The 26423-nt window shown below is 39.5% G+C and overlaps 1 protein-coding gene across 1 annotated transcript in view; it reads left to right on the top strand.

Moving 5' to 3' along the window:
* The first annotated feature begins 381 nt into the window (after nt 1-381).
* The window catches only part of LOC117327889 (tolloid-like protein 1), a 166571-nt gene continuing 140529 nt past the window's right edge, over nt 382-26423 (top strand). Inside the window, exon 1 of the mRNA XM_033885116.1 lies at nt 382-1086. Within this exon, the coding sequence (XP_033741007.1) occupies nt 987-1086 (100 nt within the window). The 5' untranslated portion in view covers nt 382-986. The remainder of the gene's footprint in view (nt 1087-26423) is intronic.

Below are 26423 nucleotides of genomic sequence, written 5' to 3' on the forward strand. Positions count from 1 at the left end.
TGAGCAATCAGGCCCCATGGGACTCGAGGAACAAGAGAAACTCAACATGTATTGTATGTAGTTTCTGACATCATTGTTTCTAATTGGTGGTTTTTATTTTGACTTTGATTTGGAGAGAACTAATTGATTTGATATATAACACATACAGCTATCTGGCAGCCATGTTTAACTTGGTGCCATCACACTGTTATACTGTTACATGATTCTGTTTATTTTGACTGCAAACTCTGCCTGATAGAAAAAGGCGGAGAACGAAAATAGGTACTGGAACACGGTAATAATGAGGTATATATGTGATGATACTCATTTTTGCTCATTACTCATTTATATGTTCTATAGAGATGTAACTAAGATAGAAAAACCGTTTGATCTTCCAGGGAGAAGCATATGAACGTGGGTGAGTGGAGCATTGACAAGACTTGGACCGCAGCCTGGAAGTGACATCAACACCACGTAAACCTGCTGGGATCTAGACAATGCATGCAGGCGAGGCAACCAAGCAGAACCTGTGCTAATTCGATAACAGAGGAAACATTATTACAATTCTACCAATGCATGACTTTTTACTCTGGAAGCAAAAAAATTCCAAAACCTTCTCATTATATGTTCCTGTCATAAAACCTAAAATATTTGCTTCGAAAACCACAGTAGCATAATTACAGCTACTTAGGGAATATTATTTCACAAGCATCATTACAGAAAGCTTCTTGTTACAGAACCAATAGTGCTGTATTAGAGGATTTTGTATAAATCATTCGGTGAACTCGTGTCACTGTATAATCAGGTCCAGGTATAGTGTGTTGTTGATATTATTGATGAGACAGAGTGAAAGAAGGAAAAAAAACAAATATTCTGAAGCAGAGATTTCCAGATTGTTTTAAACCTGACCATGGGACTGTCATAGCATGTGGCATTGTGTGGGGTAGCAAATGTGATTGACAGATACAAAGAGGATGAGGATTTGTACTGGAGGATGATTCGCCAACATGAGAGTATTACTTTGGATTTTAACGGTGTATATCTGTCGAGTGCAAGTGACACAGAACACTCTCAGCAGTGATGATCCTCTTGTACTGAATTTTACAGGTAAGGTCTTTACTTTACAGGTGTTTGTAGTGATTATCACCTGTATCCTACAGTAATTAATTTATAGATGGTCAATTCCTTTACAGGTAATCAGTCACTTGAGAGCTGAGTTAGCCCTAAGTACTGAAAGTTAATCCCTTTACAGGTAATCGGTCACTTTAGAGCTGAGTTACCCAGAAATCAATCCCTTTACAGGTAATTGGTCACTTAGAGCTGAGTTACCCAGAAATCAATCCCTTTACAGGTAATTGGTCACTTTACAGCTAGGTAAATAGCCTTAATCACTGAATGTCAAACCCTTTACAGGTAATCAGTCAATTGAGAGCTGAGTTTAGCCTTAAGATGCCCAGGGACTCGATATTGGTCCTGTAGCATGGGTCAAATAGGCTGAAATCTTCAGATGACTTCTTCTCAATAACCAAGAGGCCCAGGTACTTGATATTGGGCCTATAGCATGCTGGGGTGAACAGCTACCAAGATTTTTCAAATGCTTGACCTTGAACTACATTAAAGGTCACAGGGGTCAAATAGGTTTAAAGCTTGAAACAATGATATCTCGATATCAAAGAGACCTGATATTTAAGGCCAATAGTATGCTGGAATGAAGGGCTAGCAAATTTATTGATATGAATTAACCTAGCCTAATCTGATATTTGAATAAAGTGGTAATCAGCAGAGTATCTGCAGAAATGACCAATATCAACATCAAAGTGGCTGTGAGAGCAAGATCGAGCGATATTAAAGTAGGTCAACATGTAAACAAAGAGACAAACTAGGGGGTGGTCTTATTAAAGGAGGTCAACACATAAACTAATTAAGAGACAAACTAGGGGGCGGTCTTATTTAAGTAGGTCAACACATAAACTAAGAGACAAACTAGGGGTGGTCTTAATAAAGGAGATCAACACATAAACTAAGAGACAAACTAGGGGGTGGTCTTATTAAAGGAGGTCAACACATAAACTAAGAGACAAACTAGGGGGTGGTCTTATTAAAGGAGGTCAACACATAAAATAACAGACAAACTAGGGGGTGGTCTTATTAAAGGAGGTCAACACATAAACTAAGAGACAAACTTGGGGGCGGTCTTATTAAAGGAGGTTAACACATAAACTAAGAGACAAACTAGGGGTGGTCTTATTAAAGGTCAACACATAAACTAAGAGACAAACTAGGGGGCGGTCTTATTAAAGGAGGTCAACACATAAAATAACAGACAAACTAGGGGTGGTCTTATTAAAGGAGGTCAAAACATAAACTAAGAGACAAACTAGGGGGTGGTCTTATTAAAGGAGGTCAACACATAAAATAACAGACAAACTAGGGGGTGGTCTTATTAAAGGAGGTCAACACATAAACTAAGAGACAAACTAGGGGTGGTCTTATTAAAGGAGGTTAACACATAAACTAAGAGACAAACTAGGGGTGGTCTTATTAAAGGAGGTCAAAACATAAACTAAGAGACAAACTAGGGGTGGTCTTATTAAAGGAGGTCAACACATAAACTAAGAGACAAACTAGGGGGTGGTCTTATTAAAGGAGGTCAACACATAAACTAAGAGACAAACTAGGGGTGGTCTTATTAAAGGAGGTCAACACATAAACTAAGAGACAAACTAGGGGGTGGTCTTATTAAAGGAGGTCAACACATAAACTAAGAGACAAACTAGGGGTGGTCTTATTAAAGTAGGTCCACACATAAACTAAGAGACAAACTAGGGGTGGTCTTATTAAAGGAGGTCAACACATAAACTAAGGGACAAACTAGGGGGTGGTCTTATTAAAGGAGGTCAACATATAAACTAAGAGACAAACTAGGGGGTGGTCTTATTAAAGGAGGTCAACATTTAAAGTTAGAGACAAACTAGGGGTGGTCTTATTAAAGGAGGTCAACATTTAAAGTTAGAGACAAACTAGGGGTGGTCTTATTAAAGGAGGTCAACATATAAACTAAGAGACAAACTAGGGGCTGGTCTTATTAAAGGAGGTCAACATTTAAAGTTAGAGACAAACTAGGGGTGGTCTTATTAAAGGAGGTCAACATATAAATTAAGAGACAAACTAGGGGGTGGTCTTATTAAAGGAGGTCAACATTTAAAGTTAGAGACAAACTAGGGGTGGTCTTATTAAAGGAGGTTAACACATAAACTAAGAGACAAACTAGGGGGGGGGTCTTATTAAAGGAGGTCAACACATAAACTAAGAGACAAACTAGGGGGTGGTCTTATTAAAGGAGGTCAACATTTAAAGTTAGAGACAAACTAGGGGTGGTCTTATTAAAGGAGGTTAACACATAAACTAAGAGACAAACTAGGGGTGGTCTTATTAAAGGAGGTCAAAACATAAACTAAGAGACAAACTTGGGGGTGGTCTTATTAAAGGAGGTCAAAACATAGACTAAGAGACAAACTAGGGGGTGGTCTTATTAAAGTAGGTCAACACAAACTAAGAGACAAACTAGGGGGTGGTCTTATTAAAGGAGGTCAACACATAAACTAAGAGACAAACTAGCTATATAGGGGGTGGTCTTATTAAAGGAGGTCAACACATAAACTAAGAGACAAACTAGGAGGTGGTCTTATTAAAGTAGGTCAACACACAAACTAAGAGACAACCTGGGGGGTGGTCTTATTAAAGGAGGTCAACACATAAACTAAGAGACAAACTAGGGGGTGGTCTTATTAAAGGAGGTCAACACATAAACTAAGAGACAAACCTGGGGGGTGGTCTTATTAAAGGAGGTCAACACATAAACTAAGAGACAAACTAGGGGGTGGTCTTATTAAAGGAGGTCAACACATAAACTAAGAGACAAACTAGGGGGTGGTCTTATTAAAGGAGGTCAACACATAAACTAAGAGACAAACTAGGGGGTGGTCTTATTAAAGGAGGTCAACACATAAACTAAGAGACAAACTAGGGGTGGTCTTATTAAAGGAGGTCAACACATAAACTAAGAGACAAACTAGGGGGTGGTCTTATTAAAGGAGGTCAACACATAAACTAAGAGACAAACTAGGGGGTGGTCTTATTAAAGGAGGTCAACACATAAACTAAGAGACAAACTAGGGGGTGGTCTTATTAAAGGAGGTCAACACATAAACTAAGAGACAAACTAGGGGGTGGTCTTATTAAAGGAGGTCAACACATAAACTAAGAGACAAACTAGGGGGTGGTCTTATTAAGGAGGTCAACACATAAACTAAGAGACAAACTAGGGGGTGGTCTTATTAAAGGAGATCAACACATAAACTAAGAGACAAACTAGGGGTGGTCTTATTAAAGGAGGTCAACACATAAACTAAGAGACAAACTAGGGGTGGTCTTAATAAAGGAGGTTAACACATAAACTAAGAGACAAACTAGGGGTGGTCTTAATAAAGGAGGTCAACACATAAACTAAGAGACAAACTAGGGGGTGGTCTTATTAAAGAAGGTCAACACATAAACTAAGAGACAAACTAGGGGGTGGTCTTATTAAAGGAGGTCAACACATAAGCTAAGAGACAAACTAGGGGGTGGTCTTATTAAAGGAGGTCAAAACATAAACTAAGAGACAAACTAGGGGTGGTCTTATTAAAGGAGGTCAAAACATAAACTAAGAGACAAACTAGGGGTGGTCTTATTAAAGGAGGTCAACATTTAAAGTTAGAGACAAACTAGGGGTGGTCTTATTAAAGGAGGTCAAAACATAAACTAAGAGACAAACTAGGGGGTGGTCTTATTAAAGGAGGTCAACACATAAACTAAGAGACAAACTAGGGGGTGGTCTTATTAAAGGAGATCAACACATAAACTAAGAGACAAACTAGGGGGTGGTCTTATTAAAGGAGGTCAACACATAAACTAAGAGACAAACTAGGGGGTGGTCTTATTAAAGGAGGTCAAAACATAAACTAAGAGACAAACTAGGGGGTGGTCTTATTAAAGGAGGTCAACACATAAACTAAGAGACAAACTAGGGGGTGGTCTTATTAAAGGAGGTCAAAACATAAACTAAGAGACAAACTAGGGGGTGGTCTTATTAAACGAGGTCAACACATAAACTAAGAGACAAACTAGGGGGTGGTCTTATTAAAGGAGGTCAACACATAAACTAAGAGACAAACTAGGGGGTGGTCTTATTAAAGGAGGTCAAAACATAAACTAAGAGACAAACTAGGGGGTGGTCTTATTAAAGGAGGTCAACACATAAACTAAGAGACAAACTAGGGGGTGGTCTTATTAAAGGAGGTCAACACATAAACTAAGAGACAAACTAGGGGTGGTCTTATTAAAGGAGGTCAACACATTAACTAAGAGACAAACTAGGGGTGGTCTAATTAAAGGAGGTCAACACATAAACGAAGAGACAAACTAGGGGTGGTCTTATTAAAGGAGGTCAACACATAAACTAAGAGACAAACTAGGGGCTGGTCTTATTAAAGGAGATCAACACATAAACTAAGAGACAAACTTGGGGGTGGTCTTATTAAAGGAGGTCAACACATAAACTAAGAGACAAACTAGGGGTGGTCTTATTAAAGGAGGTCAACACATAAACTAAGAGACAAACTAGGGGTGGTCTTATTAAAGGAGGTCAACACATAAACTAAGAGACAAACTAGGGGTGGTCTTATTAAAGGAGGTCAACACATAAATTAAGAGACAAACTAGGGGGTGGTCTTATTAAAGGTCAACATATAAACTTAGAGACAAATTAGGGGGTGGTCTTATTAAAGGAGGTCAACATTTAAACTAAGAGACAAACTAGGGGTGGTCTTATTAAAGGAGGTCAACGTGTAAACTAAGAGACAAACTTGGGGGTGGTCTTATTAAAGGAGGTCAACACATAAACTAAGAGACAAACTAGGGGCTGGTCTTATTAAAGGAGGTCAACACATAAACTAAGGGACAAACTAGGGGGTGGTCTTATTAAAGGAGGTCAAAACATAAATTAAGAGACAAACTAGGGGCTGGTCTTATTAAAGGAGGTCAACACATAAACTAAGGGACAAACTAGGGGGTGGTCTTATTAAAGGAGGTCAACACATAAACTAAGGGACAAACTAGGGGGTGGTCTTATTAAAGGAGGTCAACACATAAACTAAGAGACAAACTAGGGGGTGGTCTTATTAAAGGAGGTCAACACATAAACTAAGAGACAAACTAGGGCTGGTCTTAATAAAGGAGGTCAACACATAAACTAAGAGACAAACTAGGGGGTGGTCTTATTAAAGGAGGTCAACACATAAACTGAGAGACAAACTAGGGGCTGGTCTTAATAAAGGAGGTCAACACATAAACTTAGAGACAAACTAGGGGGTGGTCTTATTAAAGGAGGTCAACACATAAACTAAGAGACAAACTAGGGGTTGGTCTTATTAAAGGAGGTCAACACATAAACTAAGAGACAAACCAGGGGGTGGTCTTATTAAAGAGATTAACATATAAACTAAGAGACAAACTAGGGGTTGGTCTTATTAAAGTAGGTCAACACATAAACTAAGAGACAAACTAGGGGGTGGTCTTATTAAAGGAGGTCAACGTGTAAACTAAGAGACAAACTAGGGGTGGTCTTATTAAAGGAGGTCAACGTGTAAACAAAGAGACAAACTAGGGGTGGTCTTATTAAAGGAGGTCAACACATAAAGTAAGAGACAAACTAGGGGGTATAGTCTTAATAAGGGAGGTCAACATTTAAAGTTGCATGGAGACAAATTAGGGATTGGTCTTATTAAAGGAGGTCAACACATAAACTAAGATACAAACTAGAGGGTGGTCTTATTAAAGGAGGTCAACACATAAACTAAGAGACAAACTAGGGGGTGGTCTTATTAAAGGAGGTCAACACATAAACTAAGAGACAAACTAGGGGGTGGTCTTATTAAAGGAGGTCAACACATAAACTAAGAGACAAACTAGGGGGTGGTCTTATTAAAGGAGGTCAACACATAAACTAAGAGACAAACTAGGGGGTGGTCTTATTAAAGGAGGTCAACATTTAAAGTTAGAGACAAACTAGGGGGTGGTCTTATTAAAGGAGGTCAACACATAAACTAAGAGACAACCTGGCGGGTGGTCTTATTAAAGGAGGTCAACATGTAAATAAAGAGACAAACTAGGGGGTGGTCTTATTAAAGGAGGTCAACACATAAACTAAGAGACAAACTAGGGGTGGTCTTATTAAAGGAGGTCAACACATAAACTAAGAGACAAACTAGGGGGTGGTCTTATTAAAGGAGGTCAACATTTAAAGTTAGAGACAAACTAGGGGGTGGTCTTATTAAAGGAGGTCAACACATAAACTAAGAGACAACCTGGCGGGTGGTCTTATTAAAGGAGGTCAACATGTAAATAAAGAGACAAACTAGGGGGTGGTCTTATTAAAGGAGGTCAACACATAAACTAAGAGACAAACTAGGGGGTGGTCTTATTAAAGGAGGTCAACACATTAACTAAGAGACAAACCAGGGGGTGGTCTTATTAAAGGAGGTCAACACATAAACTGAGAGACAAACTAGGGGCTGGTCTTAATAAAGGAGGTCAACACATAAACTAAGAGACAAACTTTGGGGTGGTCTTATTAAAGGAGGTCAACACATTAACTAAGAGACAAACCAGGGGGTGGTCTTATTAAAGGAGGTCAACACATTAACTAAGAGACAAACTAGGGGGCGGTCTTATTAAAGGAGGTCAACACATAAACTAAGAGACAAACTAGAGGTGGTCTTATTAAAGGAGGTCAACACATAAACTAAGAGACAAACTAGGGGGTGGTCTTATTAAAGGAGGTCAACACATAAACTAAGAGACAAACTAGGGGGTGGTCTTATTAAAGGAGGTCAACACATAAACTAAGAGACAAACTTGGAGGTGGTCTTATTAAAGGAGGTCAACACATAAACTAAGGGACAAACTAGGGGGTGGTCTTATTAAAGGAGGTCAACACATAAACTAAGAGACAAACTAGGGGGTGGTCTTATTAAAGGAGGTCAACACATAAACTAAGGGACAAACTAGGGGGTGGTCTTATTAAAGGAGGTCAACACATAAATTAAGAGACAAACTAGAGGGTGGTCTTATTAAAGGAGGTCAACACATAAACTAAGGGACAAACTTGGGGGTGGTCTTATTAAAGGAGGTCAACACATAAACTAAGGGACAAACTTGGGGGTGGTCTTATTAAAGGAGGTCAACACATAAACTAAGAGACAAACTTGGGGGTGGTCTTATTAAAGGAGGTCAACACATAAACTAAGAGACAAACTAGGGGGTGGTCTTATTAAAGGAGGTCAACACATAAACTAAGGGACAAACTTGGGGGTGGTCTTATTAAAGGAGGTCAACACATAAACTAAGGGACAAACTAGGGGGTGGTCTTATTAAAGGAGGTCAACACATAAACTAAGAGACAAACTAGGGGTGGTCTTATTAAAGGAGGTCAACACATAAACTAAGAGACAAACTTGGGGGTGGTCTTATTAAAGGAGGTCAACACATAAACTAAGAGACAAACTAGGGGATGGTCTTATTAAAGGTCAACACATAAACTAAGAGACAAACTAGGGGGTGGTCTTATTAAAAGGTCAACACATAAACTAAGAGACAAACTAGGGGGTGGTCTTATTAAAGTAGGTCAACACATAAACTAAGAGACAAACCAGGGGGTGGTCTTATTAAAGTAGGTCAACATATAAATTAAGAGACAAACTAGGGGGTGGTCTTATTAAAGGAGGTCAACACATAAACTAAGAGACAAACTAGGGGTGGTCTTATTAAAGGAGGTCAACACATAAACTAAGAGACAAACTAGGGGTGGTCTTATTAAAGGAGGTCAACACATAAACTAAGATACAAACTAGGGGGTGGTCTTATTAAAGGTCAACACATAAACTAAGAGACAAACTAGGGGGTGGTCTTATTAAAGGTCAACACATAAACTAAGAGACAAACTAGGGGGTGGTCTTATTAAAGTAGGTCAACATATAAATTAAGAGACAAACTAGGGGGTGGTCTTATTAAAGGAGGTCAACACATAAACTAAGATACAAACCAGGGGGCGGTCTTATTAAAGGAGGTTAACATATAAACTAAGAGACAAACTAGAGGGTGGTCTTATTAAAGGAGGTCAATATTTAAAGTTAGGGACAAACTTTGGGGTGGTCTTATTAAAGGAGGTCAACACATAAACTAAGCGACAAACTAGGGGGTGGTCTTATTAAAGGAATCATTGATTATTATTTGTATAGAACCATAAAAGTGTTGTTCTATTGGCAGGACATGGAAACTGACTTTTCTATCATTTCTGCTGGACTAGCTGTCGCAGATATGGACTTGTTATCAGGCCTGTGAGGTTTATTGTCAAATAAATGCCACACATGAATTATTTCTGTTATTTAATTTGTACAATTAACACCTATCCTGCTGTTTGCTTACCATAATGGAAAGAGGAATATCACAGTTTTCTACTCTCCCTGGTTCGGTATACCCTGTATAATATAATGATTGCCACTGTCAGCCACACCATAGGACTTTAATCTTATACATGATAGGGTAGTTTTCTTCAACTCAAAAGCATTTGTATCACTGAATACGTCACTCCACTTTCAATTTTGTAAAGAGCTATATTCCAGTACAACACATTTGTTGGTGTGCGTGAGGGGTTCTCTATGCGTGCGTCGTTGTTCTACTTGTCGTTTGATGACTGGTGAACTGAGGAATCACCCATTATCTAAGTTGACCCACAGGCCTGAAGCTGATACGTAGCTAGAGACCATCTCTGTAGGAACTTTATGATGTGTTCATGTCTGCTGGTTTAATGTGATTGCATGTGTAAAGCAATATAAGATAAACATTGTCAGAATGACGCCTACAGGTTCTTCCTAGTCTCTGTTTAAACCCAGTAATGGTGCAATTCTTTACCGAGATTTTTTATTTTGTTTTTGTATGATATAAGGCTCACCAAATTTTATGTTTGTCAAAAGACCGAAATCTAACGTCTTCAAATCATATCAGGCTGTCTCGCAGAACAACTTTATAAACACATAAACATGGTATGGAATTAGATTCCACGCATGTTTATAGAAATTTTGGAGTGTGAAAATGACCTGCTGTGGTATTGGAGCAAATATTCCTTAGATAACACAGTTACGTTGCTGGAAAAACTTTCGAAAATATGGATTTATTGTCTGTTTATTGGATTGTTGGACGGAAATTTGGCCGCGGGGTCTGTTTGTCTTGATACATGCTGACCTCGGCCTTATACTCCTGGCCTATGGCTTTATGCTGGTGGTAGCAGTGTTTTTTCCACTTATATTTCCCTAAGACAAACATGCATTTGGTAATCATTTGTTGAGAAGCCACATACAATCACCTTGTACAGCCACAGACAAGGCATTCTCTGTCTCTGTGTAATATATATATATATATATAGCTGTTATTGGATGTGTCCATCCCCAGTTCTTTCCAGCTGTCATAGTCCATCATACATATTGAAAAACAGGTGACACCTTTGATATATTAAAATGATACATGGGCATTTTACTAATTATTTTCTTTCCGTGTTTCAGTATCTATTACAATAACATATTTTTTATTAATTCCATATTAAAATTAATTGGGGTGGGTGGGGTGGGGGAGGTGAATTAACACGGTAGACAGTTGGCCTCGGACCACAATTAATTTCCCTATATGTTGCTTCCAAAGAAGAAGTTAAAAAATGATGTTTTAAGATTTTGTGTAAAAAATATCTGGAAATTAGGTTAGAAATTAAGAAAATCTGGAAAATTACAAAATATCCCATTGAGCCTCAAAATACAATATGGACTGCTGCATACACACAATGTATAAATAAACATGGTAATTAACTGTGTCAAAACATAACAAAATCAAAACACTGGAATAAGTATTGCACTACACGTGTATGTTGAAATTATGCTCATATCTTGGATAGCTAAAGTCAGGAAATAATATTAGTAATGAGCAGTCCTGAAATTTTCCTTATATTCTACATTCAGTGTCCAACAGCCTGAGAACTGTGATCCAGTCCTGGTTAGTACTTCATATGTTGTGTAAGGCATGTAAGGATAATCATTTCAGCTTACTTATCTTTGAGTTAAGTTATTGTATTTTGAAAGTAAGAAGGCATGTGTCACTGATATTCTTTTAAACTCAGACGTTGCCCCTATAAAACTTTTTCTTACATTTTGACAGTTTTATTGATAGGAGGAAATTAAGAGCAGTATTGCTGCAGTTTACACCGATAGGAACGACTGCTATGGCTGTGTACAACATAGGTGTTAAATTTTCTAATTGTTACTTGTGAATTTTTCATTACATATGCTGCGTTCTAAGTACAGGCTTCCTATTGTATGGAGTTCAAATAAGCTTAAATTTCATTATCTTTTTAAAATTTAATTTAATGAAAAATGGCATATTTTATGATTCTAAATAATATATGATATTAAAGAAATGTACTCTATATGTGTATTTATAATAGATTTGAAAGCTCAGCTCAGTCTTGAGAATGCAGGGATGGAGTGCCTTTGTCACAAAGTACATAAAGCCCTAGATTATCCGACAGATATTTTCTGTCTATCAAATTATCTTTTAGTCAATTTAAAATTTACACACCTCATTTCTAACTTTGGACTTGATGGCTTTGGATGTACTTTTTTTGGTCCGGCTTGGTGAGTATTAAGGTCTGATCTTGGCCGTTGCCTTGGTCTCTGTCTAGGTTAATCTGCCAAAGCTAACACTTTGTGTTGGAGCCTTTCCATGTTTTTTGTTTGAACACTCAATAAAAGCAGGAGTGCAATAAAGGTATGTCACCGTGATGTACTGATCAATACAGATACTGTCCTGATTAAGGGATATTTTTTATTTTTTATATTTTTTTACCAGATAAGTGACCTTGTCAAAGAATCAGGAATAGTTTGATTAGCTGAAGGTGATCCATTTTCCTTGGAAATTCAGCTTAAGCTTTAATTTAATGGTGGTGATGATTCAATCCATACCAGAGGAGGTGATATGAAAATTCACGACTAAATCTTTCAAAAAATTTTCTTTTAAAAGTGACTCAACTGCTTTTAACTCAATTTCAGATAGGGATAAATCTTTTAAAAATCCATTTTGTTTTGCACATTTCAACTCAATTTGATTTATATCAGACCCAGGAGAAAAGGGATTTAGTTCAGTGTAAATGAAGGTGGTGTCTAGAGCTGAGAGTGAGGAGACGGAAAAGCTAAGGAACCAAGGAGGGAAGGCCAGGGACCACAGAGTATGAAGGTGGGAGAAAGAAGAGACCACATGAGAGCAAGGAGGGACCACAGGAGAGCAAGGACGGACCACAGGAGAGCAAGGAGGGACTACAGGAGAGCAAGGAGGGACTACAGGAGAGCAAGGAGGGACCACAGGAGAGCAAGGAGGGACTACAGGAGAGCAAGGAGGGACTACGGGGAGAGCAAGGAGGGACTACAGGAGAGCAAGGAGGGACCACAGGAGAGCAAGGAGGGACTACAGGAGAGCAAGGAGGGACCACAGGAGAGCAATGAGGGACCACAGGAGAGCAAGGAGGGACAACAGGAGGGCAAGGAGGGTCTACAGGAGAGCAAGGATGGACCACATGAGAGCAAGGAGGGTCTACAGGAGGGCAAGGAGGGTCTACAGGAGAGCAAGGAGGGACCACAGGAGAGCAAGGAAAGTCCACAGGAGAGCAAGGAGGGACTACAGGGGAGAAAGAAGAGACCACAAGAGAGCATGGAGGGACCACATGAGAGCAAGGAGGGACTACAGGAGGGCAAGGACGGACCACAGGAGAGCAAGGAAAGTCCACAGGAGAGCAAGGACGGACCACCGGAGAGCAAGGATGGACCACAGGAGGGCAAGGAAAGTCCACAGGAGAGCAAGGACGGACCACCGGAGAGCAAGGATGGACCACAGGAGAGCAAGGAGGGTCTACAGGAGAGCAAGGAGGGACTACAGGAGAGCATGGAGGGACTACAGGAGAGCATGGAGAGTCCACAGGAGAGCAAGGAGGGTCTACAGGAGAGCAAGGATGGACCACAGGAGAGCAAGGACGGACCACCGGAGAGCAAGGATGGACCACAGGAGAGCAAGGAGGGACCACAGGAGAGCAAGGACGGACCACAGGAGAGCAAGGATGGACCACAGGAGAGCAAGGAGGGACGACAGGAGAGCATGGAGGGACTACAGGAGAGCATGGAGAGTCCACAGGAGAGCAAGGAGGGACGACAGGAGAGCAAGGTGAGTCCATAGGAGAGCAGGGAGGGACCACAGGAGAGCAAGGAGGGACGACAGGAGAGCAAGGTGAGTCCATAGGAGAGCAAGGAGAGTCAACAGGAGAGCAAGGAGGGACCACAGGAGAGCAAGGACGGACCACAGGAGAGCAAGGAGAGCAAGGAGAGTCCACAGGAGAGCAAGGAGGGACTACAGGAGAGCAAGGAGAGTCCACAGGAGAGCAAGGAGGGACAACAGGAGAGCAAGGAGGGACTACAGAAGAGCAAGGAGAGTCCACAGGAAGAGGGCAAGGAGAGTCAACAGGAGAGCAAGGAGGGACCACAGAAGAGCAAGGTGAGTCCACAGGAGAGCAAGAAGGGACCACAGGAGAGCAAGGAGGGACCACAGGAGAGCAAGGAGGGACCACAGGAGAGCAAGGAGGGACCACAGGAGAGCAAGGAGGGACCACAGGAGAGCAAGGAAGGACTACAGGAGAGCAAGGAAAGTCCAAAGGAGAGCAAGGAAAGTCCACAGGAGGGCAAGGAGAGTCCACAGGAGAGTAAGGAGGGTCTACAGGAGGGCAAGGAGGGACTACAGGAGAGCAAGGAAAGTCCACAGGAGGGCAAGGAGGGTCCACAGGAGAGTAAGGAGGGTGTACAGGAGGGCAAGGAGGGACTACAGGAGAGCAAGGAAAGTCCACAGGAGGGCAATGAGGGTCTACAGGAGAGTAAGGAGGGTCTACAGGAGGGCAAGGAGGGACCACAGGAGAGTAAGGAGGGTCTACAGGAGAGCAAGGAGGGACCACAGGAGAGCAAGGAGGAACCACAGGAGAGCAAGGAGGGACTACAGGAGAGCAAGGAGAGTCCAAAGGAGAGCAAGGAGGGACCAAAAGAAAAGGGAGGAGGGGCCAGAGGAGGCATGAGGGGCAACGAGGTGAGAAAGGACCAGGGGCCCAGTGGAAAAAGGATAGGGACCCTAAGGAGGAAAAACCAAGGACTAGGGGGGAAAGGACCAGGGAAGAAAGGAGCAGATAAGAAAGAAGTAGGGACCCAAGGGAGGAAGGACCAAGGACATTGGGAGAAAGGACCAGTGACCTGAGGTTTGGAAGGATCAGGAGAGAAAGAAAAAGGGACCCAAGAGAGGAAGGACCAAGGACCAGAGACCTAAGGGTTGGAGGTAGGGACCAAAGGAGAAAGGAGGGAGCAGGGCAGAAAGGACAAAGGACCAGGACCAGGCAAGAAAGAAGTAGGGACCCAAGGGAGGAAGGACCAAGGACCTTGGGAGAAATGACCAGGGACCACAGGGATGGAGACAGGGACCACAGGGATTGAGACATGGACCAAGGGAGAAAGTAGGGACCAAGGGAGAAAGTAGGGACCAAAGGAGAAAGTAGGGACCAAAGGAGAAAGTAGGGACCAAGGGAGAAAATAGGGACCAAAGGAGAAAGTAGGGACCAAAGGAGAAAATAGGGACCAAAGGAGAAAATAGGGACCAAAGGAGAAAATAGGGACCAAAGGAGAAAGTAGGGACCAAAGGAGAAAGTAGGGACCAAGGGAGAAAATAGGGACCAAAGGAGAAAGTAGGGACCAAAGGAGAAAGTAGGGACCAAGGGAGAAAATAGGGACCAAAGGAGAAAGTAGGGACCAAGGGAGAAAATAGGGACAAAAGGAGAAAGTATAGGGACCAAGGGAGAAAAGTGTGCTGCATGAGAAAACAGAAGACAGAGATCACTTGTGATATGTAAGGATTAACAAACCTGTTATGGGACAGTTTAAAACATCAGGTAATCTTCTAGTGGTGTCTTGGAATCAAGAACAACTTAATGCCATGAATAGTTTTATCCTTAAATTCTAGAATTTGAATGATTCAAACCTTCAAAATAATTCTATCAATATCAATTGATAAGATTGATGATTTTCTAGACGTTCCGGTTTGGAAACTAATTATATTGTGTTGAGAAGTATTGATCCTACTATTCAAAATTTTAGTTTGCGACCATCACAGCAATGCAAATACAATTAAACTGTCAGAGAAATCTTTTGATTGAATTAGCTGGTAGTCTTTCTGATGGAACAAACAGATCATAGAACATGCAAATATAATCTTACACAAATCTTCTGCAAATTATTCCATTTCCAGTGTGAACCTATCCAAACATTTTCATAAAAAACAACCTAACAGTTGCCAGATATCCTGATAGCTATGACTGCTGTTGCACAATTTTATGCTCAGATGATTTAAAAATTCAGGTGAATTTATTTTCAAAAAAAAATCAAAATCCTTGTGAAAATTGCTGCATATGAGTTATTGCCGATAAATTCTGTACTGATAATAACGAATTTTGTGAAAATGACAAGTCCTGACTGACATGATTTACTTATAACCCAAATCTATATCATATGACCTGTACAAGTTATTAAACCCCTTAACACTCCATCACAATAATGAGATGTGTCTGTGTCATTAGTAGTATAACCAGTAACATGACCTTGATGATATATGTCGCTATAGTAGTAAAGACTTTCAATACAGGTAAACTCTGTGTATGCTCTGTATATCTGCATATTACATTATTACATTGGTTTTTACCTCTCTGTAACATCAATGTAATAATGACTTTCACAAATATCTATGAACTTTGCATAACTATTCTATTGAACTAACTTAACCATTTTCCTTCATAAAGACAGTAGTATTATGAGGTAAAGCCTGATGACCAGGAAACCTGTCAACCCTTGTGGGAGATTTATTTTTAAGCATTGTATGTCATGTTTGCCACAGATCTTTTGGATTTGGCTAAAGAAGACATGAAAGTAATGTTTAGTAAGGCTTCAGCATTGGTGATGTACTGGTGTGTTAAAATAACTTTGGGTATGATGTCATGGTACACAAGGCGATTCCCACAAGGTTACAAGGTGGCATGCATGTGCATTAACATACAAGGTCATACAAAGGACATCTCAAAAACTGACTTCATCCATATGACATCTCACAAGCTTACAATGCCAAGCATAGAAAATATCACAAGCTGACATCATGCATACAACATCTCATAAGCTTACATCATCCAGACGACATATCATAAACTTACATCATCCAGACGACATATCATAAACTTACAATGTCATACATACAACATTGCACAAACTTACATCATCCAGACGACATCTCACAAACTTTCATCATCCAGACGACATCTCATGAACTTGTTTTGCATATAGGACATCTAACAAACTTACAATGTCATTCAAAGGACACCTCACAAATTTACATTAGCTTTTATAACCGTTGAATATATCAAGCTTTTGATAGCGTATTATCTAACGAACATCTCGCAATCCTACTATAGTATACAAGGTTACAATGCTGTGGATAGGATATCTCATCATTTGAATGTGAATCACTATAGATTGGTCGATTTTGCAGTGAGATTATTTAAATTGCTATTGTAATATAACACTGATTCTTATTTTTCAACTTGTTCTCCTGGGGAGTGAAAGTTTCGTTTGATGAGCTGAAATCTTAGTGAGCTGTATGTAGCTGTGAAATTGGTATGTTGTATGAACCTATAACTTTGGTGTGTTGTATGTAGCTGTAACCTTGGTGTGTTGTATGAAGCTGTAACCTTGGTGTGTTGTATGTAGCTGTAACCTTGGTGTGTTGTATGTAGCTGTAACCTTGGTGAGCTGTTTGTAGCTGTAACCTTGGTGTGTTGTATGTAGCTGTAACCTTGGTGAGCTGTTTGTAGCTGTAACCTTGGTGCACCGTAACTTGGTGAGCTTATGTAGCTGTAACATTGATGAGCTGTTTGTAGCTGTAGCCTTGGTGGTCCGTAACCTTGGTGAGCTTATGTAGCTGTAACATTGGTGAGTTGTATGTAGCTGTAACCTTGGTGGTCCGTAACCTTCGTGAGCTTATATGTAGCTGTAACATTGGTGAACTGTTATTATGGTGTGCTGTAATATATGTGAACCGTAACCTTGGTGAGCGTATAATTATGTAGCTGTATCATTGGTGTACTTTAATCTTGGAGTGTGGTATGTAGTTGTAATATAATATTTTATGGTATTGTGTGACTCCATCTACATGGACTCTATTTCGGTGTCTGTTATAGGAGGATTCCACTCAGGTTTGACATATTTGTCCATCATGTTGGTCATTATTTCCTGATGAATGGTCATTACTGAAAGTGTCAAGTCACAGAATGGCTGACCTTGTCTGTAACACGACCTTTGGTTTGATTTATCATGTGACCTTGGTTGTCATGGCCACCTTGTCTGAACCTGTAAGAAGTCCATGTCTTGTCTGGGCACATGTTGGCAGCAAGATTTATGGTTTAGGATTTGACATTTTCTTACAATCCTATATCATTATAACCACATCAACATGAGAGAAAAGAAATATAAATGTGACAGTTTGTGTCTGATTCCTATTGGGAGACTCACACAGATTGATCCTTCCCAAACAAGTGTTTTCTCAGGGAAGGCATAAACATCAGATCATTTGACTCTCAAAATTTTACAGCCAAGTTGTGTGTCACTCTACTATTTACATTAGACCTTCTGTTTTCGTATTGTGTCTGAATCAGTTGAAGCTTGTTGATGTTGTATGTAGCAAAGTTGAACAATTAGCACTGATTTGTGGAATTCCACAAAACTTATTCCCCTTGTGGTTCCATAGTATTCGAATTTCCAAACATAAGTATTTATTTGTCTGGCATATGTTGTTCCCCCAACTTTATTGTAAAGAAATTCCCATTTAAAATTCTAAATTGGCCATTTATACTCTTCTTGCCCAGTTATTGGCTCTAAATTTGTGACGTGTATTTGTCACTTGTGCATGATGTGTTCTTCTTTGAGAAGAGACAGAAACCTAGACCTGGGTTATAATAGTCTTGTCCTTGGGTAGGAGAAACATACATTGTATATCTGAGTGTGATAGTCTTGTCCTTGGGCAGCGACACATATATCTGGGTGTAATAGTCTTGTCCCTGGGCATGAGTCGCATATATCTGGGTGTGATAGTCTTGTCCTTGGGCATAGGACACATATATCTGGGTGTAATAGTCTTGTCCTTGGGCATGAGTCACATATATCTGGGTGTGATAGTCTTGTCCTTGGGCAGCGACACATATATCTGGGTGTAATAGTCTTGTCCTTGGGCATGAGTCACATATATCTGGGTGTGATTGTCTTGTCCTTGGGCAGCGACACATATATCTGGGTGTAATAGTCTTGTCCTTGGGCATGAGTCACATATATCTGGGTGTAATAGTCTTGTCCTTGGGCAGCGACACATATATCTGGGTGTAATAGTCTTGTCCTTGGGCATGAGTCACATATATCTGGGTGTGATTGTCTTGTCCTTGGGCAGCGACACATATATCTGGGTGTCTTGTCCTTGGGCATAGGACACATATATCTGGGTGTAATAGTCTTGTCCTTGGGCATAGGACACATATATCTGGGTGTGATAGTCTTGTCCTTGGGCATAGGACACATATATCTGGGTGTGATAGTCTTGTCCTTGGGCATAGCTAAGGACACATATATCTGTGTGTAATAGTCTTGTCCTTGGGCAGCGACACATATATCTGGGTGTAATAGTCTTGTCCTTGCATGGGCATGATCGAGACACGTATATCTGGGTGTAATAGTCTTGTCCTTGCATGGGCATGGTCGAGACACATATATCTGGGTGTACAATTCTTGTCCTCAAGGCGACTCCTAGACTTGGGTTGTAAAAGTGTTGTCTAAGAGCAGGAGATGAGAATACACTAGTCCTGCGATGTAAAAGTGTTGCTTTGGGCAGGAGACGTGGTGTTATATAAGTATCTGTTATAAAACTAAAATATTGCATCCTGATATCTGTGATAATTCTGCACATTTTTAACAGTTAACAGCAATATAATAGACTTTGTTTCAAGACATTATATTTAGGTGTTAATAGGAATGAATTCATTTGCTCTCCCTCAATATGTGTCAAAGAAAACAACATCAATATAAGTGTAGCTATTCTTTAAATTAGAATTCAAGTACAAGAGAGAAAGAGTAGAATACTGCAAAATTATGTACATTTACTATTTTAACCTTGTCTTTAGGGACTAAGTAGCTAAACCAATTTCCATTCGTCCTTTCTGTCCCACTTAACTCAACCTTTTCATTGCCTCAACCAATTTGTCTGAAATTCCTAGAACATTCCAATTTAATGACGTATGGGTATCCGTGAATACAATGCACATGTTTTAATCTACTGAGATCAAGATAATTTGTATAACATGAAAATTTGATACACAAAAACATAATTGTTTTTTTTTTTTTTTTTCAAGTAAACAATGCTGATCTGTAATTGTGTGCGGCTGCTGCTTACCTGAAATATAAGCTTGTGTAATCTTCTAATTAGTACACAGTTAACACCATATAATTCCCCATAGACTCTATAGAGTAATCGATATGACAAATGCGGATGGCTGGCCCTATTGGCCCAGTGAGTGGGGTACCCTTACATCACCCACTGTATAATTAGCCCTACCAAGTCTTCTCTCATACATCGCCCAGCCTATCAATGGCGACAAAACTTCATGTTATTGAGCACCAAAAATTGAAATTCCAATTAAACTTCAACCTGCTTGTTTCTTGCCCAGAGCTTTTCTGGACTCAATGATCACTCTCACTAAATCAGTTACTCAAGTCAATTTCTAATGATCCCTTACACAATAAATTTCACTTACAAAAAGCTGAAGCCATATTCTTTTACATGGTACAATTTGTTATGATTCACATTAAATTGTAAAATGCCAAGAATGCAAAGAAAAGCCAATTTTACAATAATAGTTAGTGACACAGACAGATGCATTTAGCTTGGGGCAACAAATTGCCCCTGTTGTGAATATTTTTCCATCATGATTATCTTTGACACTCTCTTGTGGATTTTGCTTCCGTTAAATTAGACAAAACTTTCACAGGTTATCAATACAATTATATTTTTTGTGATGTGGAGAGATTTCAGACAGAAAATTAGAATTCATTAAGAATTACATAGAATGAATCATATTATCATACATATAAAAACATATATATTTTGGGTCATACTTTTAAGACGATGTCAAATGATCAGGAAATTATCCCTTCCACTACTTCTTCGGGTCACTTGTAGAACACTGAGAAGCCTGCTGCTTCTGCTACTAACGCTGAAAAATTCCTACAAATCAATAGTATTGAAGAAAGCAAAACAGAAAACTGTTGCTGTGTGGTAGTGTGTAATGAAGGCATCGAACTGGAAGTTTGGACAAACTTGCTCCTTCAATCAGATGACTGAGTATAAGAGGGTTCCACTAAAGTGCAGTAGATCTGGGCAGAATTAATGAGCATGTGATAAGACACTGGTTTTCATATCCTGCTCTGTCATCTGCTAATTGGATCACTCATTCCTAGGGCACTTCTCCATGCTTCCACACTAATGTGTGTTCATTCCGCCTACATGATTAGCTTTAAGCTACCTGTTTTATCAGGCTGGCATTTCAGGAAAAGAAGCTATAACTCTATTATATATGGCTCATCCCTGAAGTGTTACTGTTGAGTATCAATAAATACTTCTCACTGCAGATACAAGTGATATGCTTTGATCCTATAGACTTGATACAATGCATACCAGTGTAAGTTGGTCCCTTTTAGTGTAACCATGGTTTCCAGTGAAAATTGGTCCCTTTTTAGTGTAAACATGGGATCCAGTGAAAGTTTGTCCCTTTAAATGTTACCATGGGCACCAATGAAAGTTTTTCCCTGTTAGTGTTACCATGGGCACCAGTGAAAGTTTGTCCCTTTTAGTGTTACCATGGGCACCAGTATGGGCACCAGTGAAAGTTTGTCCCTTTTAGTGTTACCATGGGCACCAGTATGGGCACCAGTGAAAGTTTGTCCCTTTTAGTGTTACCATGGGCACCAGTGAAATTTTGTTCCTGTTGTGTTATTATTGATGCCCCTGGAAGCTCCTCCATTTAATGTAACCATTGGTTTCTGAGTGTAAAGCTTGACCTTGTTTTGTTCCTGTAGGCATTTGACCATGGATACCAGTAAGGCCCTTGTTGTGTCACCATGAGTAGGGATGAAAAGCTTATGTTGTGTTACAATTGGTACTTTGAGTGAAAGATTATACAGGTAGTTCGTCCACTGTATCAATAATGGAATAGACTTTTTCATTTCTTAGAGGGAAGCAGAGCTATTAAATTCCACTTAGTCTACTTTGCCATGATGGACTGTGGCCAGAAGCCTGCTATCGATATGGCTGAGTTGGTGCTGGTTCGTGTGGTTTATACTCTCTTCTCAGTCAGATATTTATGGGCTCCTTAATCCCTTGTCGTCTCCGCCCCATTCCCTGTTCAATATCCCAGCATTTTTTCCAGTCTGTCACATGTTTTTCCAAAACAGCATGGTCAGTGATAAATGGTATATGTATTTCGTTTTCTTAGACCATATGATTGACCTTGGAGAAAAGACATGATGTTATTCTTTTAGTGTTCCTTCAGTCTGCTGTGCTACTGAGGGTTTACTGTGTCTATCAGCTCTTCTGTAGAATATATTAGGCCTCATACTACTAGGACTACAAGTGAGAGTTTCTACCATTAACTGTTTATCACTTTAAGTATCATGTATGTCCCCTATAGCAGTATCATAAAGGCTATTGGAAGTCAATGCTCTGCTTGTCCTTGTAGTCGTATCATTAGAACAGAATGGACATCACTAGTTGTATCATTCCCGAACAAACATGGAAAGGTAATTAGGTTCACCTGCGGTCACCTGCCCAACAACATGGGTTTTTCTCCAGGTTCACGGTTTCCTCCCTACATTGGCCCCCATGTGCTTCCATCCACACTAACAAGCATGATTAATATAAGATGATATAACTTGTTTCCCAATTGTTGTAAAGTAAATAAAGTTTACAGTTACAATTCCGGAAAAGTCAATGCTCTCTGAGGTATAACATGAAAGCAAGGTGAATTTTGTTCTGATTGTTCTATCAGTAGGAAGCTTGTCCTTGTGACTGTATCACTTGAACATGAGGATGGACAACACTAATTGTATCATAAGGTTATCTGACCTGAAGGGACCTCTAGCCATCATGCTTCATCTGTTGTTACCGTGCAATTTCACATTTCAAACTTCTTCCCAAGTTCCACCAATGGGATTCATCTCAAACTTTGCTGAACTGATTCTGAAGTGGTCCCCTTTATTAATTTGACTTAAATTGGTTCAAAATCAAAGATGGTCACCATGTTAAAAAACACAATTAAACTTCTGTTCCTGTTCCATTGGTGTCATTGAGCTTAAAATTAGTAGAAATGTTAAGGAAGTTCCACCAATGGGATTCTGCTCAATCTTGACTGAGATGATCACGTGATGGTCCTGACAAATACTAGCTACTGAGTATGTACACTACAATAGCACAATGGCCTTTAGAGTCAGATGACCATAAACCATTTATTATTGAATTTGTTCTGAATGACTTTGATACATAGTCTGTTCCAATATCAAATTTTTTTTTTTTGATAATACATCATGATTTTGTCCTGTACCATCCATCAATTTCCTTCTCAGCCTTTAACTATAATGTCTGGACATGGCCTTGGTTATCTGTATAAGATAACAACTTTGTCTCCGAAATTTCCTGGCTTAGGCTACAACAAAGTATTGTATCCCAGACTACCAACAACTGTGTATCCCAGACTATCAAATACTGTGTGTTACAGAGGCTGGTTTTTAAAACAAATGGATTGCGTCCTATAGAGGACTTACTTTCCCAAAATAGTGTGTTTCACAGAGGAGGGTTTTCAATGAAAAAACATTTGTGTTGGGCAAAGGTTGCATTTCTTTAAAAAAAAAATAGCAAAAACAAACAACCAAGCCAATGATTTCCAAAGAAGAAATGTTTCAACAAAGGTTGGTTTTCTATGGACTGTCTTACTTGATAACCAAACAGAAATGTGTTGTATGGACTATATCCTAGATTCTGTCTTACTTGATAACCAAACAGAAATGTGTTGTATGGACTATATCCTAGATTCTGTCTTACTTGATAACCAAACATAGAAATGTGTTGTATGGACTATATCCTAGATTCTGTCTTACTTGATAACCAAACAAAAAAAATGTGTTGTATGGACTATATCCTAGATTCTGTCTTACTTGATAACCAAAGATAGTAATGTGTTGTATGGACTATATCCTAGATTCTGTCTTACTTGATAACCAAACATAGAAATGTGTTGTATGGACTATATCCTAGATTCTGTCTTACTTGATAACCAAACATAGAAATGTGTTGTATGGACTATATCCTAGATTCTGTCTTACTTGATAACCAAACATAGAAAAGTCTTGTATGGACTTCTGTTGTGTCAGTGTCTCAACAGGTGCCCTGAGCATTAAGTCTGCCATATCTCAGATTGTTTTCCCCCAACAAATGAGGTCATGTTTCTCAGAATAAAATCCTATGTCTTGGATTTTAGTTTGTCTTTTGGGAGTTGGGGTGTTTGACTTTCTCTAAATAGCCAGGGTCATGTGTTGAGAGAAAGGGCTCTCAGCTAAGTGCTATAAGAATACGTATGGGTCCTCTGGTAATAGTTATTCAACTTTGTGGATCAAAAACATTATTTCTATTTTCAAAAGCAAAAAGTAATTGAAAAAAAAGCTTTTGGTCTTTTTTCACCAGATTTTTGCATTAGATATTTTATTTGAATGGAGCAAAAGAAACAAAACTTATTCTTAATGTTTCCTGTAAGACAGTCCACAGACTATTGTAATGACAACATATAGTCCACACACTATTGTAATGACAACAGACAGTCCACACACTATTGTAATGACAACAGACAGTCCACACACTATTGTAATGACAACAGACAGTCCACACACTATTGTAATGACAACAGACAGTCCACACACTATTGTACTGACAACAGACAGTCCACACACTATTGTAATGACAACAGACAGTCCACACACTATTGTAATGACAACAGACAGTCCACACACTATTGTAATGACAACAGATAGTCTACAGACTATTGTAATGACAACAGACAGTCCATAGACTATTGTAATGACAACAGACAGTCCACACACTATTGTAATGACAACAGACAGTCCACACACTATTGTAATGACAACAGACTGTCCACACACTATTGTAATGACAACAGACAGTCCACACACTATTGTAATGACAACAGACAGTCCACACACTATTGTAATGATGACAGATAGTCCACACACTATTGTAATGACAACAGACAGTCTACACACTATTGTAATGATGACAGATAGTCCACACACTATTGTAATGACAACAGACAGTCCACACACTATTGTAATGACAACAGATAGTCCATAGACTATTGTAATGACAACAGACACCAGTCCACACACTATTGTAATGACAACAGACAGTCCACACACTATTGTAATGACAACAGATAGTCCACACACTATTGTAATGACAACAGATAGTCCACACACTATTGTAATGACAACAGATAATCCACACACTATTGTAATGACAACAGACAGTCCACACACTATTGTAATGACAACAGACAGTCCACACACTATTGTAATGATGACAGATAGTCCACACACTATTGTAATGACAACAGACAGTCCACACACTATTGTAATGACAACAGACAGTCCACACACTATTGTAATGACAACAGACAGTCCACACACTATTGTAATGACAACAGATAGTCCACACACTATTGTAATGACAACAGACAGTCCACACACTATTGTAATGACAACAGACAGTCCACACACTATTGTAATGACAACAGACAGTCCACAGACAACAGACAGTCCACACACTATTGTAATGACAACAGACAGTCCACACACTATTGTAATGACAACAGACAGTCCACACACTATTGTAATGACAACAGACAGTACACAGACTATTGTAATGACAACAGACAGTCCACACACTATTGTAATGAAAACAGACAGTCCACACACTATTGTAATGACAACAGATAGTCTACAGACTATTGTAATGACAACAGACAGTCCACACACTATTGTAATGACAACAGACAGTCTACACACTATTGTAATGACAACAGATAGTCCACAGACTATTGTAATGACAACAGACAGTCCACACACTATTGTAATGACAACAGACAGTCCACACACTATTGTAATGATAGTCCACAGACTATTGTAATGACAACAGACAGTCCACACACTATTGTAATGACAACAGACAGTCCACACACTATTGTAATGACAACAGATAGTCCACACACTATTGTAATGACAACAAACAGTCCACACACTATTGTAATGACAACAGACAGTCCACACACTATTGTAATGACAACAGATAGTCCACACACTATTGTAATGACAACAGATAGTCCATAGACTATTGTAATGACAACAGACAGTCCACACACTATTGTAATGACAACAGACAGTCCACACTCTATTGTAATGACAACAGATAGTCTACAGACTATTGTAATGACAACAGACAGTCCACACACTATTGTAATGACAACAGACAGTCCACACACTATTGTAATGATAGTCCACAGACTATTGTAATGACAACAGACAGTCCACACACTATTGTAATGACAACAGACAGTCCACACACTATTGTAATGACAACAGACAGTCCACACACTATTGTAATGACAACAGACAGTCCACACACTATTGTAATGACAACAGACAGTCCACACACTATTGTAATGACAACAGATAGTCCACACACTATTGTAATGACAACAGATAGTCCACACACTATTGTAATGACAACAGACAGTCCACACACTATTGTAATGATAGTCCACAGACTATTTTAATGACAACAGACAGCCCACACACTATTGTAATGACAACAGACAGTCCACACACTATTGTAATGACAACAGACAGTCCACACACTATTGTAATGACAACAGATAGTCCATAGACTATTGTAATGACAACAAACAGTCCACACACTATTGTAATGACAACAGACAGTCCACACACTATTGTAATGACAACAGACAGTCCACACACTATTGTTATGACAACAGACAGTCTACACACTATTGTAATGACAACAGA

This window comes from Pecten maximus, chromosome 5 (assembly GCF_902652985.1).
Source record: "Pecten maximus chromosome 5, xPecMax1.1, whole genome shotgun sequence".
NCBI lineage: Eukaryota > Metazoa > Mollusca > Bivalvia > Pectinida > Pectinidae > Pecten > Pecten maximus.